General features: G+C 48.2%; 1 protein-coding gene across 1 annotated transcript in view; it reads right to left on the reverse strand.

The window, feature by feature from the left end:
- Positions 1 to 14,963, reverse strand: part of Nt5dc3 (5'-nucleotidase domain containing 3) — a 53,567-nt gene extending 38,604 nt beyond the window's left edge. Inside the window, exon 1 of the mRNA XM_059245597.1 lies at positions 14,771 to 14,963. Coding sequence (XP_059101580.1) covers positions 14,771 to 14,963 — 193 coding nt within the window. The remainder of the gene's footprint in view (positions 1 to 14,770) is intronic.
- Positions 14,964 to 15,392: the final 429 nt, after the last annotated feature.

Below are 15,392 nucleotides of genomic sequence, written 5' to 3' on the forward strand. Positions count from 1 at the left end.
GTGACTCCACCACACACTGTTAAGTCTGTGTCAAAGACTGCCTTTCTTGTTTTTTAAGAGTTATTTATTTATTATGGATGATGCCTGCACATCAGAAGAGGGCACCAGATCCCATTATAGATGGTTGTGAGCCACCATACAGTTGCTGGGAATTGAACTCAGGACCTCCTAGAAGAACAGCCAATGCTCTTAACCTCTCAGCCATCTCTCCAGCCCAATGTCTGCCTTTCTACATATGCTACATGGAAAGAATGTTGAGGAAGGTTTTCTCACACAGAATGTTGCAAACCGTATGCCATGTGATGAGTTTTAAAAAGAAAAACATTTCAAACATTAAAAGATATAAAAATTTATGAATAGGACATAACTTCCCAAGTATCAAATTTTTAAAAATCCAAAGAATATGTTGAAAAGCAAAGTATCGACAGATTTACAAAATACGGGCATATTAGACAAAAATAAATAAATAAATAAAACAGAATATCCTTGATAGATTTTAAAATCCACAGATGATAGATTTTAAAATCCACAGAAAAGAAATTAAAAAAGCTAATCAACAAACGTTTCAGCCAGCCCGATCTTTAAAAAGGTGAATGAAATCCTCTGAGAACAGTTAACAGTTGCATTCTCTGAAGGGCAGAACGCACAGGGTCTACTGGGTTGATTCACATACATGTTTTTCTATGGTAAGCAGGTGATCCCTAGCAACGAAATAAAATAAGACATCATTTTCCTCTAGGCAGAGTCTAGGGCAGCGGTTCTTAACCTGTGGGTCACGACCCCTTTGGGGAGTCGACCCTTTCACAGGGGTCACATTTCAGACATCCTACATATTAGATATTTACATTACAATTCAAACAGTAGCAAAATTACAGTTATGAAATAACAAGGAAAGTAATTTTATGGTTGGGGGTCTCCATAGCATAAGGAACTGTGTTAAAGGGTCGCAGCATTAGGAAGGTTGAGACCCACTGCTCTAGGATGTTCTTATTGTTTATGTTGTCTGTGTGCTGTCCAGAAGTACTCTGCTTTTGGTAATGATAGAGGCAGAGATGGTGCTGGTGCTGGGGATTAGAACCTGCCTCCAGGCAGTTTCAGAACAGAAAACGGTGCCTGGCAAACTTTCTGGAAGGTACCTGTCCATCAGCACCAAGAGTGTCATACTCTGACCCACTCTCTCACTTTCCAGGAAATCTCTGCTAGGGAAATAGACAGAGATGTGGATAAAGATGTATGCATGGATATTGTTACAGTGGTTTTAATAAGGCAGAAACTGGGGAGACATGCTCATCTCAGACACCCGAGCTCAGGACCCCAAAGCATGTTACTAACACAGCACGACCAAACAGGGGAGCTGGAGCACACTGGACAACTCTCAAGTTCAAATGAACGGGGGCCACAACCCCAGGAACAGGGCGAGGACACTTTTTTGATGGAATGTTATGATTTAACTTTATTTATGAAAAAATTTATATAAATCATTTAGTTATGCAAGGCATGGTATTGCATGCTTGTAATTCCAGCACTGGGAGGCTAAGGCAGAAGGATCGAGAGTTCCAGACTAGCCTGGACGCTACAGAGAGAGCCTGAGAATAGAACTCACTGGTACAGTGTTTGCCTAGCATCAAGGTTTGACCTTGGGTTTGACCTCAACACCACAAATAAAACAAAATTATTTAGCTATATTTTTTTTTAATTTTGGTCGTATGCCAGATTTAGGCTCTTTCCTGGGGTGGGGGCAGGGCAGAAAAAGAATATATAAACTCAAAAGGCCTTACTGAAGAGACAAGACCCTTTCCCTAGCGAAGTTTAGCAGTTACAAAAAGTGGACGGAGCCTCTCATTTTCCCAATACACCACCCGACTCTCTGTGGAACTTTGCAGTGCTCAAAGGACCCAGTTGTCCTAGTGGACGGCAATCGTGTGTGTATTTACATTCTGTATGAGGCACTACGTAAAGTCAAGGCCACAGACCGCACTTACTTCAGGGCTCCAGTACTATGCCCAGTCTACACAGGGGGAAAAGGGGTGATGTAAGATTAATAGTTCAGGTCACATATTTTGTGGTATGCAATATGTTGTGGTTTGAATGTGAATGTCCCCCATAGGCTCATATATCCGCATACTTGGTCCCCAACTGGTGGCGCTAACTGAAGAGGGTTAGGAGTTGAGGACTTGCAGGGAAAGTATGTCACTGGAGGTGGGCTTTGAGACCCAAAGCTTCTCCCCACGTCCAGTTCTCTCTCTCTACTTCGTGCTTGTGGTTGAGATATGATCTCTTGGCTTCTTGCACCTGCTGCCATGCCTTGGCCATGCCTCCCCTTTAAGACAGATTTGTCTCCCCCTAAGTCAAAATCAACTCTTTTCCTCCCCTTTAAGGCAGATTTGTCTCCCCCTAACCCAAAATCAATTCTTTTCCTTTAAGTTGCCTTGGTCGTGGTATTTTATCACAGCAACCGAAAAGGAATTAATGCCCAATTATTTTATTTTTTATTTTTGTTTTTAATTTTTTGACACAGGGTCTTCCCATGTAGCCCTGACTGAACTGTAACTAATATAGGCCAGGCTAGCCTCAAACTCCAAGAACTCCACCTGCCTCTTCCTCCCAAATGCTGGGATTAAAGGTGTGAGTCACCAAGTCTGGCCCACAGTATATTTCTATATTTGTAAATCAACAAAAGATTTAAGATAAATGTTCTTGGCTTAGAAAAGGATAAAATCCTATAGCTCATGGTAAGTTCAAAATACCATAGTTGACATGCATGTGGCCAGCCAGAAGAGTGGCTCATCGTTTGGACACTTTCAAACCACTTATAAGGTTTATAAGATTTTGGATCAATCCTCAGCATTAGAGGGCCGGGAGCGTTTAATACATTTAACCTATTGAAAGACATAGCTCAGTCTAGCCTACATCCCACTGTAGACTGAGAACACTTAGTGTCTTAGTTAGGGTTTCTATTGCTGTGAAGAGACACCATGACCACAGCAACTCTTATAAAGAAAAACATTTAATTGGGGTGGCTTGCTTAGTTTCAGAGGTTCAGTCCATTATCATCATGGCGGGGAGCCCATATGGCAGTGTGCAGGCTGACGTGGTACTGGCTACATCTTGATCAGAAGGCAACAGGAAGTGGTCTCTGTGTCACACTGAGCAAAGCTGGAGCAAAAGAGACCTCAAAGCCCACCTCCACAGTGACACACTTCCTCCAACAAGGCCCCACCTACTTCAACAAGGCCACACCTCCTAATAGTCCCTTTGGGATTATGGGGGCCACTTACATTCAAACTACCACACCTGGATTAGATTACAACTAGACAAAACCACCCCACACAGCGTACTGTAGAGTGCGGGGCTGTTTCTATCACCATCCCTGCTAGTGCGTCTCAACCCTTCTAAGAAATGACTTTGAAGGGACAAGCACACAAACTCCAGCTCCTTCCAGGACACTGCCCCCCCCAGCAGCTGCAGTGGCTGATCCAAGGCAAGCCGCCTGACTCATGGTCCCGCCCACCTCTTGGCACGGGTACTCGCCTCAAAACAAGCAAACCAGGCCAGACAGAGGCTTTCTGCATTTCATAGCTTTGCTGAGGTGCAAATTGTGTGCAATAAGCTGCATAGCCAGTATGGAGGTCCAAAGAGACCAGGAGCACCCCCTCAACCCTGGAGGCTGCAGCTCTCTCTCTCCCTCTGCCCCTGCTGAGTTTGGGGGTCAGATTCCCACACTTCTCTCTGGAATGTTCTACAAGTGAGGTCATCCAATAAGCAGTGTTTTTTATAACCTGGTTTTCCTACTTGCTAACCACAGGATTTTTAGCACCTACAGTCCTCCTGTGTGTCAGCACCACACAGGGAATGAGGCAAGAGTTACTGGTTATAAAGCCCAGGTTGTCGGTGAGGAAATCAGCACATACCACACTGACAAGGGACACAAAGGGCTGGCACTTGGCAGGGGGAAGGGGGAAACAATGCAGATGACGTCATTTATATCTCTTCTATTAATCTAACGAGAAACTCTGCTTTCCCACTAGGATTCTGCATCATCTCCAGGGACAAGCAACCCATGACAAATAGAATTATTCATCTAGAAAAAATTGCTAATGCACATGACATTTATACTACTCCCACTGGAAGTTAAAATTGTCCCTTATTACTCTGTAATATCTATAATTCCCACCGCTCCGTAGAAATCCATCACGCTTCCTCAAGTTCCGGAAATAAAACCATACACAACTGCATTGAAATGGGATTAAATGTAACGGTCTGATGACAATTTAATCTTAAGGTACGTCATTTAATACAAAGTAAACTTAACCGCTCAAGAGAAAAGATACTTAACTTCAAGGGGCAAAGTTTCTTGGAAGAAAACAGAGCCAATGATACCCAAAGATGAAACACTCAGCAGGCTTGTCACTAGGGTCCAGAGGAGACAGAAAAGGACTGAACATCGATGCTTTTCCTAAGCCACACACTGCGGAACCTCACAGTCATGGTCTCAGTTAACATGGGAACTCCAAGAGGCAAATTTCCCATCTGCAGAGGACTCAAAAGCAACCAAGATAAGGCATCCAGGCCAGAGTCATGCCAGCAAAGCACTCAGTGTGGGCAAATGCCAACCACACAGTAGGTTCTTTAGAAACGTCTGTCCATTCTTTTTCCTACTCTGTTGTGTGATAATCCTTTTGTACATTGTGAAGATGTATCTCTGCCAAGGCACCTTCTTATTGGTTTAATAAAGAGCTGAGTGGCCAATAGCTAGGCAGGAGAGGATAGGCAGGACTTCCAGAGAGAGAGAGAGAGAGAGAGAGAGAAAGTCTGGGAGGAATCTGCGGTGCTCGGGATGCAGAGCAAGTCAGACATACAGTATGATGGAGAGGTAACAAGCCATATGGCAGAATGCAGAGTAATATAAATGGGTTAATTACAGTTTTAAGAGCTAGTTGGGACCAAGCCTAAGCTAAGGTCAAGCTTTCATAATTAATAAGAAGTCTCTGTGTCGCCGGGCGGTGGTGGCGCACGCCTTTAATCCCAGCACTCGGGAGGCAGAGCCAGGCGGATCTCTGTGAGTTCGAGGCCAGCCTGGGCTACCAAATTAGTTCCAGGAAAGGCGCAAAGCTACACAGAGAAACCCTGTCTCGAAAAAAAAAAAAAAAAAAAAAAAGTCTCTGTGTCATCATTTGGGAGCTGGGTCCGACACATTTGGTGCTCCAGTGGATGGAGAGGTCACACCAGCTGCTGCTTCTGCTGGCGCCACAGCTCAGCCCAGCAACTTCCCAGAGCTGGGGTAAGTAAATGCAGCTCCTGGGTTGTACCCATGGGCATAAGCTCGGCTCTCACAGACCCAAGGGGGACAGAGCCAGCTGCCAGCGCCATGTGTTAGCAGAGCCACAGGAGCCTGCACACTCACAGGAGGAGCCTGCACACTCACAGGAGGAGCCTGCACACTCACAGGAGGAGCCTGCACACTCACAGGAGGAGCCTGCACACTCATAGAAGGGCTTTGCAACATTTTCTGGGAGCCATAGTGCATGGGCCAATGCTGCGGCACTTTCTCTGGCCGACTTGTATGCTCACTATGTGCAACCGCCCCTTCCTGTCCAGGTGATCACCGCAGGTAGCCTGGCCCTTTAAAGCTTGGCTCACGTGGTCAGAGAGCATTGCAAAAAGGTAGGTCCAGACCTAGAAAACCGCTATGAAACTATGAAACTATGAAAATATCATAGTTGATATGAGAAACCCCATCTCTCTTGTAAGTGAAGTGGCTCTGGAGAAGCCTGGGATGGAAACAGAAGCTGATGTGGAAAAGCAAGGGGCCGGAGCAACTGTACAAAGAGTTCGGGAGGTACTTTTTACTGTAAATGGCATTTCTAGTGAGTCTCCTAGAGACCTGCAGGTTTGTAGACAAGGTGAAAGGCCTTAGCCTGTGCTGGAACTCTTCTTACCTTGCTGCTGGCCAAAGGCGTCCAACTCCTGGGTGGAGGGACTACTTTCCTTGTCATGCCCAAGATTTTCCATCTTTCTGTCCTGCCTCAAAAACTTCTCACACCACTGAGTTGTAGCAAACAAAACAATGGCTAATTAAAGTCTTCCCACTGTGATCCCTAGAGCCCGTGACTCAAAAAGGGGAGGTGGGTAGAGCTGCACTTCAGACATAAAGAGAGCATCCTTGGCTACCCAGGTGGGCCCGAACGTAAGTAATTGCAGGATCCTTGGGTGTGGAGATGGAAACCAGGCAGGAGTCAGGCAGTGAGGTGTGAGGAGGCTTCAGTCAGCCATTACCTTCCATTGTGAAAATGGAAGGGACTGCAAAGATCACCAGAACCTCCTGGGTGGGGGTGGCGCACGCCTTTCATCCCAACACTCAGGAGGCAGAGGCAGGAAGATCTCTGTGAGTTCGAGGCCAGCCTGGTCTACAGAGTGACTTCCAGGACAGCCAGGGCTACACAGAGAAACCCTGTCTTGAAAAACCAAAGGGGGTCTACAACCATACCACCCTGAATGCACCCGATCTTGTCTGATCTCGGAAAAACCAAAGGGGGAGGGGGGTGGAGAAGAACACCAGAAGCTTCTAGAAGCTAGAAGGGCAGGGGTACACTCTTCCCCTGAGCCAGAAGAGGAAAAGGCAGCCTTGCTAACTACCAGCTTGGCTTTAGCCCAGGGACCTGCTCCAGAGCTGTGAGAGCACAAATGTATATATACCCTGCAATGTGCAGACTATGATTCATGGACAAGAGCCAAACACAGCGGCTGGCTGCTGCTTCACTCTCTTCACCCTCGGCATACGGTGGCATTTCCCAGAGGCTGTGTGACGTCTGTACCGCAGAATCAACCGGAAAACCCAGAACTCTTGTATTAATCTGCACATCACAGAAACTTGCGAAACTATGAAACTATGCTGATATTCTAAGCTTTTTTATTTTGGAAAATCATTTTCTATAAAAAGAGGCCATGCCTTCTCATGGCCTCAGTCAGCACCAGGCACACACATAGTGCACATACATATAGGCAGGCAAACGGATACATATAAAATAAAAATAAATCTTTTAAAAGCATTAAATCAATGAGTCCTAAATGGGTAAAAGTGATATACTCTGCTATTAAATGCGCTGCTCACATATATTATTCAAAAAAACAAAAGGGGGGCTTGGAGAGATGGCTCAGCAGTTAAGAGCAACTTGCTAGAGCAACTTGCTACGCATCCAGAGGACCCAGGTTCAATTCCGAAACCCACAAGGAGGCTCACAACCATCTATAACTACCATCCTAGGGCATTCCATACTCTCTTCTGGCTAGGGTGCTGGTATCGCAAGCGTGTGCCCCACACCAGGTTTTCTACAGATCTAGGTACCAAACCCGAGGCTTTGTGCATGCTAAGCAAGTACTCCTCCAACTCCTCCACAGTCTCAGCCCTGTATTCAGGCTTTACGTCAATATTTGATCAGTTCACTTAGCATGAAACAGTTCCTCAAAGCCACAGGAAACTTAAAAAGATGAGCTGGGCGGGCGGTGGTGGCGCACGCCTTTAATCCTAGCACTTGGGAGGCAGAGCCAGGTGGATCTCTGTGAGTTCGAGGCCAGCCTGGGCTACCAAGTGAGTCCCAGGAAAGGCGCAAAGCTACACAGAGAAACCCTGTCTCGAAAAACCAAAAAAAAAAAAAAAAAAAAAAAGATGAGCTGGGCCAGGGAGAGGGTCAGCAGGTAAAGGCAATCGTTGAGGAAGCCGGAACAACCTGAGTTCCACCACCCAGAACCCACATAAAGGTAGAAGAAAGAACCAATTCCCAAAAGTCATCCTTTGACCTCCATGTGCATGTGACGGCACATATGCACACAATAATAATAAAGTTTAAAAAAAAGTTATGCAGGACCAACTCACTAACTAGGAAGTTTTCCTGTAAAGCCGAGCCTCAACCAGCTACCCCCCACTCACCCCGTCTATGCACTTAATAAAACGAGACCGTGGTCTTCTAGGCCCCGGCTGGTGCATGGAAGACACACTGGAAGAAGCAGGATTCTTCAACCAACTAAACACATGCTTTTAACATTTGGGAAATTGTAAAGCTTTCAGAAACTCTTCTCTTCCTCCCTCCCTTTCTCTACAATATATACGGTCACTTCAGAAAGGACAGTGAGGATGTGGCTGACCATGCACGAGCAAGCCAGCACTGACCTTGGGAGGCATCGCACCAGCACAGGATGCTTCCCGAGGGCCAGGCACTTCCCTCCACTGTGAAGCAGGCAGAGCACACACACACACACACACACACACACACACACACACACACACACACACCCCGCTCTACAGTCTCACCCCCCTCTCCAATTTCACCCTCACCCTGTGCTCTCCAGCCTCACCTCCCCTGTGATCTCCAGCCTCACCTCCCCTGTGATCTCCAGCCTCACCTCCCTGTGATCTCCAACCTCACCCTCCTCTGATCTCCAGCCTCACCTCCCTGTGTTCTCCAGCTTCACCCTCCCTGTGCTCCTCAGCCTCACACTCCCTGGGCTCTCCAGCCTCACCCCTAACCAATACCTCACCCCATTTTGGTGTATCACTCTTGACTTCAGCCTCATGGGCAGACACGTAATCTACAGCATTACTGTGTTTAAAAATCACCTTTAATCAACATCTGTCTGTAATCTGAGCCTAACATGGCGGGAAAGGATTGTAATCCCAACACTTAGGAGGCTAAGGCAGGAAGATCATGAGTTTGAGGCCGGCTTATGCTATATGGCTCTAAGAATCCCATCTCCACTTTCTTGGAATTGTGAGAGTCTTCCTACACTCCCTGCCTTCACAGTGGGTTTTGGGGATCCAAACTCCTGTCCTCCTGCTTGCATAGCAAGCTCTTTAACTGCTGAACCATCTCTTCGACTGAATAATACATCTGTAGCCTGGCTTTTACCACTGAGGGCCACGAGTCTCTGAAATGACTGTAGCTACTGAAGGTAGCTGAATGATCTACATGGAATTAGGGTTGAGAATGGGACTCAGTCGAGAGTGCTTGCCTAGCATGCACAAAGTTAATCCCAAGCATTTACAAACAGGAACATCAGTTCAAAGGTCATTCTTGGCACCACAAAGAGTTCAAGGCCAGCCTATGCTACAAGAGGGTGAATTTGTTTCTTTCACTAAGGAAGGCATCCTGAGAAGTGTAGAGAAGAGGACAAAATGTTAAGGGAAATTAAATGGTAATTCAGTTAACAGCCTTTGAAGACAAAAGAATTAAATTTTTAAAATCAGTACTTCAGGTGGTAGTGGTGCATGCCTTCAATTCTAACACTCCAGAGGAAGAGGCAGGGAGATCTCTGAGTTGAAGGCCAGCCTGGTCTACAGAGTGAGTTCCAGGACAGCCAAGGCTAACAATAAATGAATGAATGAATGAATGAATGAATGAATGAATGAATCAGTGCTTCACAGCCTTGGTGGCACTGATCATTTGAGAAGCTTGTCTACAAACATTCCTGGGCTGGAGATGTAGCCCACTTGGCAGAATGCTTCTGTAAAATGAACAAAGCCCTGGTTGGATCCAACATCCACATCCCAGTTAGGTACAAACTCAATCAGCAAACAGCACCTATGCTGAGCTCTGCCGGCCACTCTCATCCATGGTGTGCATCTTCTTACGTGTTCAGAACAACAGAAAACCAAACCAGCACTGGGAAATGGGGTGAGATGATCCAGGAAAAGAATGAGATCACACACAAATGGCCCGTGTGTGTACAATTGCCAAGTAAGTGTAATTTAATAGTGCAAATGTGCCTATTTATCTAGGATAGAGTACAAAGATTCTCCAGATTCTTATGGGCTCCTGACTTCCTATTCTGCCATTCCTATCTGCATAAGAAAGCACATTTCTGCTTGGACAATGGAGCACCATCCAATATTAGTAACATGTATTCTTACTAAACAAATTATTAGAAATTCCAAAGTACAGAACCCCCAAAATAGAGCTATTAATGCAAAACTGGGGCTTCAAGAGCAAATTTATTCAGGAAACAAAATATCAACATCTTTTTTCCTAAAATCTTATGCCTTTTAAAGGTTCTGGTGTGCTTCTAAAGCTAGTACTGAAAAGCTCAGCTGTAAAAAAGAAAAAAAAAAAACTTTGCGTGTGGATATTTTTCTCCATTTCAACAGCTGTATCTCTCAAAAGATTGTGAAGCAGAGTCCCAGAGATGGGGAGTCTAAACTAACAAGATGTAAGTCTTGTCAATTATCCAAGAATATCTCTTTAACCCGCAGCAGCTCCTTGAGGAATGTACGTGTGGTCGGTACTTATTGTGTAGCATCTTATATACGGTGAGAATTATCTTTGTGTCTCATGTTTATTTCGAACCCATTCTGCTTGCATCAATAAATAGTCCCTGCTAAACACCTAATTGTGTGTGTGCACGTGCATGTATGTGGTGTATGTCTGTGTGCACGTGCATGTGTGTGTGTGTGTGGTGTATGTCTGTGTGCATGTGCATGTGTGTGTGTGTGCGCGTATGTGGTGCATGTCTGTGTGCGTGTGCACGTGTGTGTGTGTGTGTGTGTATGTGGTATATGTCTGTGTGCACATGCATGTGTGTGTGTGTGTGTGTGTGGTGTATGTCTGTGTGCATGTGCACGTGTGCATGTGCACGTGTGTGTGTGTATGTGTATGTAGTGTATGTCTGTGTGCACATGCACGTGTGTGTATGGTATATGTCTGTGTGTGTGCACGTGCCGGTGGATGCATGCTCCATGTGCACTGGTGCAGAGGCCAGACAGAGGAGGACTCCAGGTGGCCTGCTCTATCTCTCTGCCTGGCTGCCTTCAGAAGGCTTCTCTCACTAAACCTGGAGCTCCCTGGGGGTTTTTGTTTGTTTGTTTTTTAGCAAACCTGTCTGGCCAGCAAGCCCCAGGAACCCTCCTGTCGGCCTACCCTGCTAGCTGGTGGTACGCCACCATGCCCAGCTTTTATGTGGGTTCTGGGGGGTCAGAGCTCAGGCCCCCCATGCTTGCATAGAAGCTCTCAACTGAACTGGCTCCCATCCTCACAAATACCTAATTTCTGATGGATTATCCAATTCTTTCAACCCAGAACTTGGAATAAACCTTTCCATGTCTCTGAATAAAGCTCCTAACACTTCACAGTAATCCCCAGCTTTGCTTCCACGGTTTATCTTCTTCCACTATGGATTTGAAGGGAGGGAGGGAGGCGTGGAGGGTATATATTCTAATCAACCCAGCTCTCCATTAGGAAGGGAGAGAGGGAGGGAGGGAGAGGGAGGAAGGATGGAAGGAAAGAAGGAAAGGAAAGAGGGAGGGAGGGAAGGAGGGAGGGTGGGCGGGCACTTATTCTAATCAGCCTAGCTCTCTGATTAACTCGTTAGGAAGGGAGGGAGGGAGGGAGGGAGGAAGGAAGGAAGGAAGGAAGGAAGGAAGGAAGGAAGGAAGGGAGGGAGGGAGGAAGGAAGGGAGGGAGAGAGGAAGGAGGGAAGGAAAATAACAACAAATCCACAAGTTATCCAAATCCAAAGCTGGAGTTACCCCTCTGGGGAAGACTGCCTCTGTTCTGGAGACAAGAAAACAGACCAATCACCTGATGCACACACAGAGAAGCCGAAATACAATACACAGAAAACAGGAACAATCCTCACACAAATACATCCAGCCCTTGGCACACCAGTGGTTTCTCAGAACTCTAGTACAGGGATCTTGAGCCCAGCACCACTGATACTCGAAGCCACATAGCTCTTTATTATAAAAATATTGTACTGGTCTCTACCCACCACAGGCCAGCAGTACTGCCCCTACCCACAGTGAGAGAAATAAAATGGTCTCTAGACTTAACCAAGTGTCCCCAGGGGCAAAGCTGCCCCCTCTGCACCCTGCTGAAGACCATTTCCCCTCCAGCATCTAGATTCTTGCCAGGGTTTATGGTGTGACATTTCATGTCCCAAAGATACAAAGAACTTTTTGAGCTGACTTCCAGATGGGATGCTAAAACAGTACAGAGGTGGGGACGGTGAGTACCAGATGGACAAAGGAAACAGTACCAGATTCCAAGTCTCCAGTTAAAACAAAAACAGGAATAAATTCCATCGGGATGCTTTAAAATGTGACCAGTCCTGAAAACTGTCGCTGTCACAGAAAAACAAGCAAGTCTGGTAAACCGTGCGAGTCAACAGAGCCTAAAGAGACAACTAAATGTAGTGTGCAATCCTAGATGGGATCCCAGCACAGAAAATGGTTGTTAGGTATAGAAAAAGAAAGGAGGGGAGGAGAAGGGAAGGAAGGGAAGAGAAGAAAGGCTAGGAATGGAAAATAGCTGTAGGCTTTATAGAAACTACAGGTTTCTCTGTATATCCAAAACTGACCTGAAAAAAAAAAAAAAAACATTTAACAAATTTCAGTTAAAATGCAAAGAAAAGACTGGGAAAGAATGTATTAAAACAAAGCCTAAAGCTACAGCCCTTCCTCGCCTGGCAGGCATTAGAAGTGATTGTACCTGAAGGAACTGTTTGAATTAATGAAAGGGATCAAGTCACCAGAAAATAAAATTCTTTTGTCAGAATCAGGAAATGGGAAAGTAAAACCACTTTATCCTGAGAGGATAATTGAGGAGAGGGAGGGACTCCTGTATCCCCAGTCAGTCCTCTGCTCTGCTGTCTGTGGCTGTCACTTCTCCCTCCTGGACTCCACATCCATGTCAGGCTGGTCCACAGCTGGGCACAGGCAGGCAGGTGAACAGATACGGAACCTCACCACCCAGACTCACGAACCTGAGAATCAGCAACCTTAAAACCCACTGCTGGGTACTTAACACATGCTCGCTGAAAGGTCACAGACATAGGCTGGAGGAAGGTAGGGAAGGTGAGCACCCAAAAGAGACTAAGAAGTCAGAGCCAAACTTAAAAGTCCCTGCGTTTTCAGGGGCGACATAGGAACTATTTGTGAATGTGTTGTGGCATAGAGAGGGGACCAGCATACCATGTATCCATAGTGAGGGGACCAGCACACCCTGTATCCATAGTGAGGGGACCAGCACACCCTGTATCCATAGTGAGGGGACCAGCACACCCTGTATCCATAGTGAGGGGACCAGCACACCCTGTATCCATAGTGAGGGGACCAGCACACCCTGTATCCATAGTGAGGGGACCAGCACACCCTGTATCCATAGTGAGGGGACCTGCATACCCTATATCCATAGTGAGGGGACCTGCATACCATGTACCCATAGTGAGGGGACCTGCACACCATGTACCCATAGTGAGGGGACCAGCATACCATGTACCCATAGTGAGGGGATCAGCATACTGTGTACCTGAAGTCCCTGCACACCTGTAACACTGGAGACATTATTTAGCTTGTGGCTTCATTTTAGGAAGAGAAACTGAAGCTGAGAGATTAGGTAACTTGTTCAAGGCCAGGCATAGGACTGCCCTAAGCAGGAGACTAGGTGAGGCATGGCAGGTGAGGGGTGCTAAGTCACTTCCTCCACCCCCTACAGTGGCTGTGATCTGCTGAGCATCCCAAAGGAGGAGAAGCAGAGGGGAGGGGGTCGGGGGATGACAAACTTGCTAGGAATGGTAGCTCCCACTGGGAGGATAATGCTGGAGACTGGTGACTTTAAGGCCAGCCTGGGCTACACATCTCAAGGAACTTGCCTGGTCAAATGTCCGCTTAGATAATCTTCTCTATCTTCTATCTCTAAGGTCTGTAATTCCTAACCTCTCCAAAGCAAATCTTCTTTCTACCACACCACAAAACAGGTTCGAAATCCAACTCTTGGCAAAAGAAAGCCAAAAACAATAGGCCACCCTTCCATAGACGTCTACATTGCTGACATCTCGGAACATGCTGTGAAAATTATTCCAAGTGGGTTTGTTTCACTTGAACTGACCTCTGGCCAAAAGATGCAAACGGATCTTAAAAATCCCACAAAAGGTGCCCTCACCAAATCCCCACCCCCATCCCGCCGTGCCATTCTCCCCAACCGCCTGCCCCCGAAAGAATCGATATTAAATCCCGAGTCTCCTCAGATAGCTTCAGGTGCGTACGGCTCACTGCCCCTTTACTCCAGGTTCCAAACAATCGACAGCATGGAAGAAGCACAAAGCGACAGACAGGACAATGGATTCCCGACCCTGGGTCAAAACCAGTCTTTGGTCAGGCGACTTCCGTGCACCCGAGTCTCGCCTTTGCAATCCACAACATATTGGACGCGACCCCCTCGTCTGGAGGCGATGGGAGATTCAGGGACAGTTATCAATACCTGACACTGGTACAGTCTGGCTCTCCTCTCTCCGTTCCTCCCCGCTTCCTAGCGGAGCCAAGCTCATTCTCTATTCACCTGGCCACAGGTACTCCTCTCCTCCTGGCAGAGGGCCGTGGATAACCAGACCCCCACCCCCACTTCAAACAGAGCATTTCACCCTACTCCATCCTGCACAAAGGAAACCGGCTCAGCGTCCTGACCCAGCCGCCCGCGCCGGAGCTCGTCTAGGACAGCGCGGCAGCTGGCTGGGCTGCCACTATCCTTCCTAGGGTGAATGACAACACCTAACGGTGTTTGGGGTCACGTCTTCCGACTGACGCCCTTGGAACCCTCGCGGCGACCCAGAGCACTTCCGATGCACACTCCCGGCTCAACCATCCCCGGGTATGAAAACAGCTTTCCCGGCAGGGGCAAGGGAAGCACGAGTTGGGAAGTTGGGGACTCGCCTTCTCCGCGGGAGCCGCGCGGCAGAGGTAGGGTGCGGGGACCGAGCGTCCCCGAAGGCTGGGGCGCGCACTCACCGTCCGTGCTCCTCTTCGCCTCGTGGTAGCGCTCCCACAGGTAGCGCTTCATGTCCACGGCGGCCGGGGCAGTGCACAGGCGCCGGGCGCAGCTCGCACGCGGCCGTCCCCGAGCCGCAGCCCCGCTGCCGCCCCGCAGCCCCGCCGCCGCCCTCGCCCCGGCCCCGCGGGCCACCGCGGCCACTGTGGCCATGCCGCCTCCAAGCAGCCAGAGGCGCGGACGGCCAGCGCCGGGAGGCTCCGGGACGCGAGCCGGCGATCCCTGTGTCTGAGCCAGCGGCCTCGCGACCCGAGCGCCGGCCTCCGAGGGGCGGGGCCTGGGCGGAGTCGGAGGCGAGGCCTGGGAATGTGGGGGCGGGGCCTAGACGGGAGCGGGAGGCGGGCGGGGTCAGAGGCGGGGCTTGGGGCCGCGGGGTGGGTGGGGCCTGGGGCGGAGTCAGGGGCGGGGCCTGGCTGGACTGAGTAAGGAATGCGGCCTATAGAGACTGAGTGGGACCGTCCTTGATCGATTAGGGGCGGAGTCAGGGGCGTGGCCTGAGGGGAAACAGCGGGAGGAGGGGCAGGGAAACGGGGATGGGGGGCGGGCTAATCAGAGGCCGGGTCAGGGGCGGACCTGGGGAAA

This window comes from Peromyscus eremicus, chromosome 18, assembly GCF_949786415.1.
Source record: "Peromyscus eremicus chromosome 18, PerEre_H2_v1, whole genome shotgun sequence".
NCBI classification, from domain to species: domain Eukaryota; kingdom Metazoa; phylum Chordata; class Mammalia; order Rodentia; family Cricetidae; genus Peromyscus; species Peromyscus eremicus.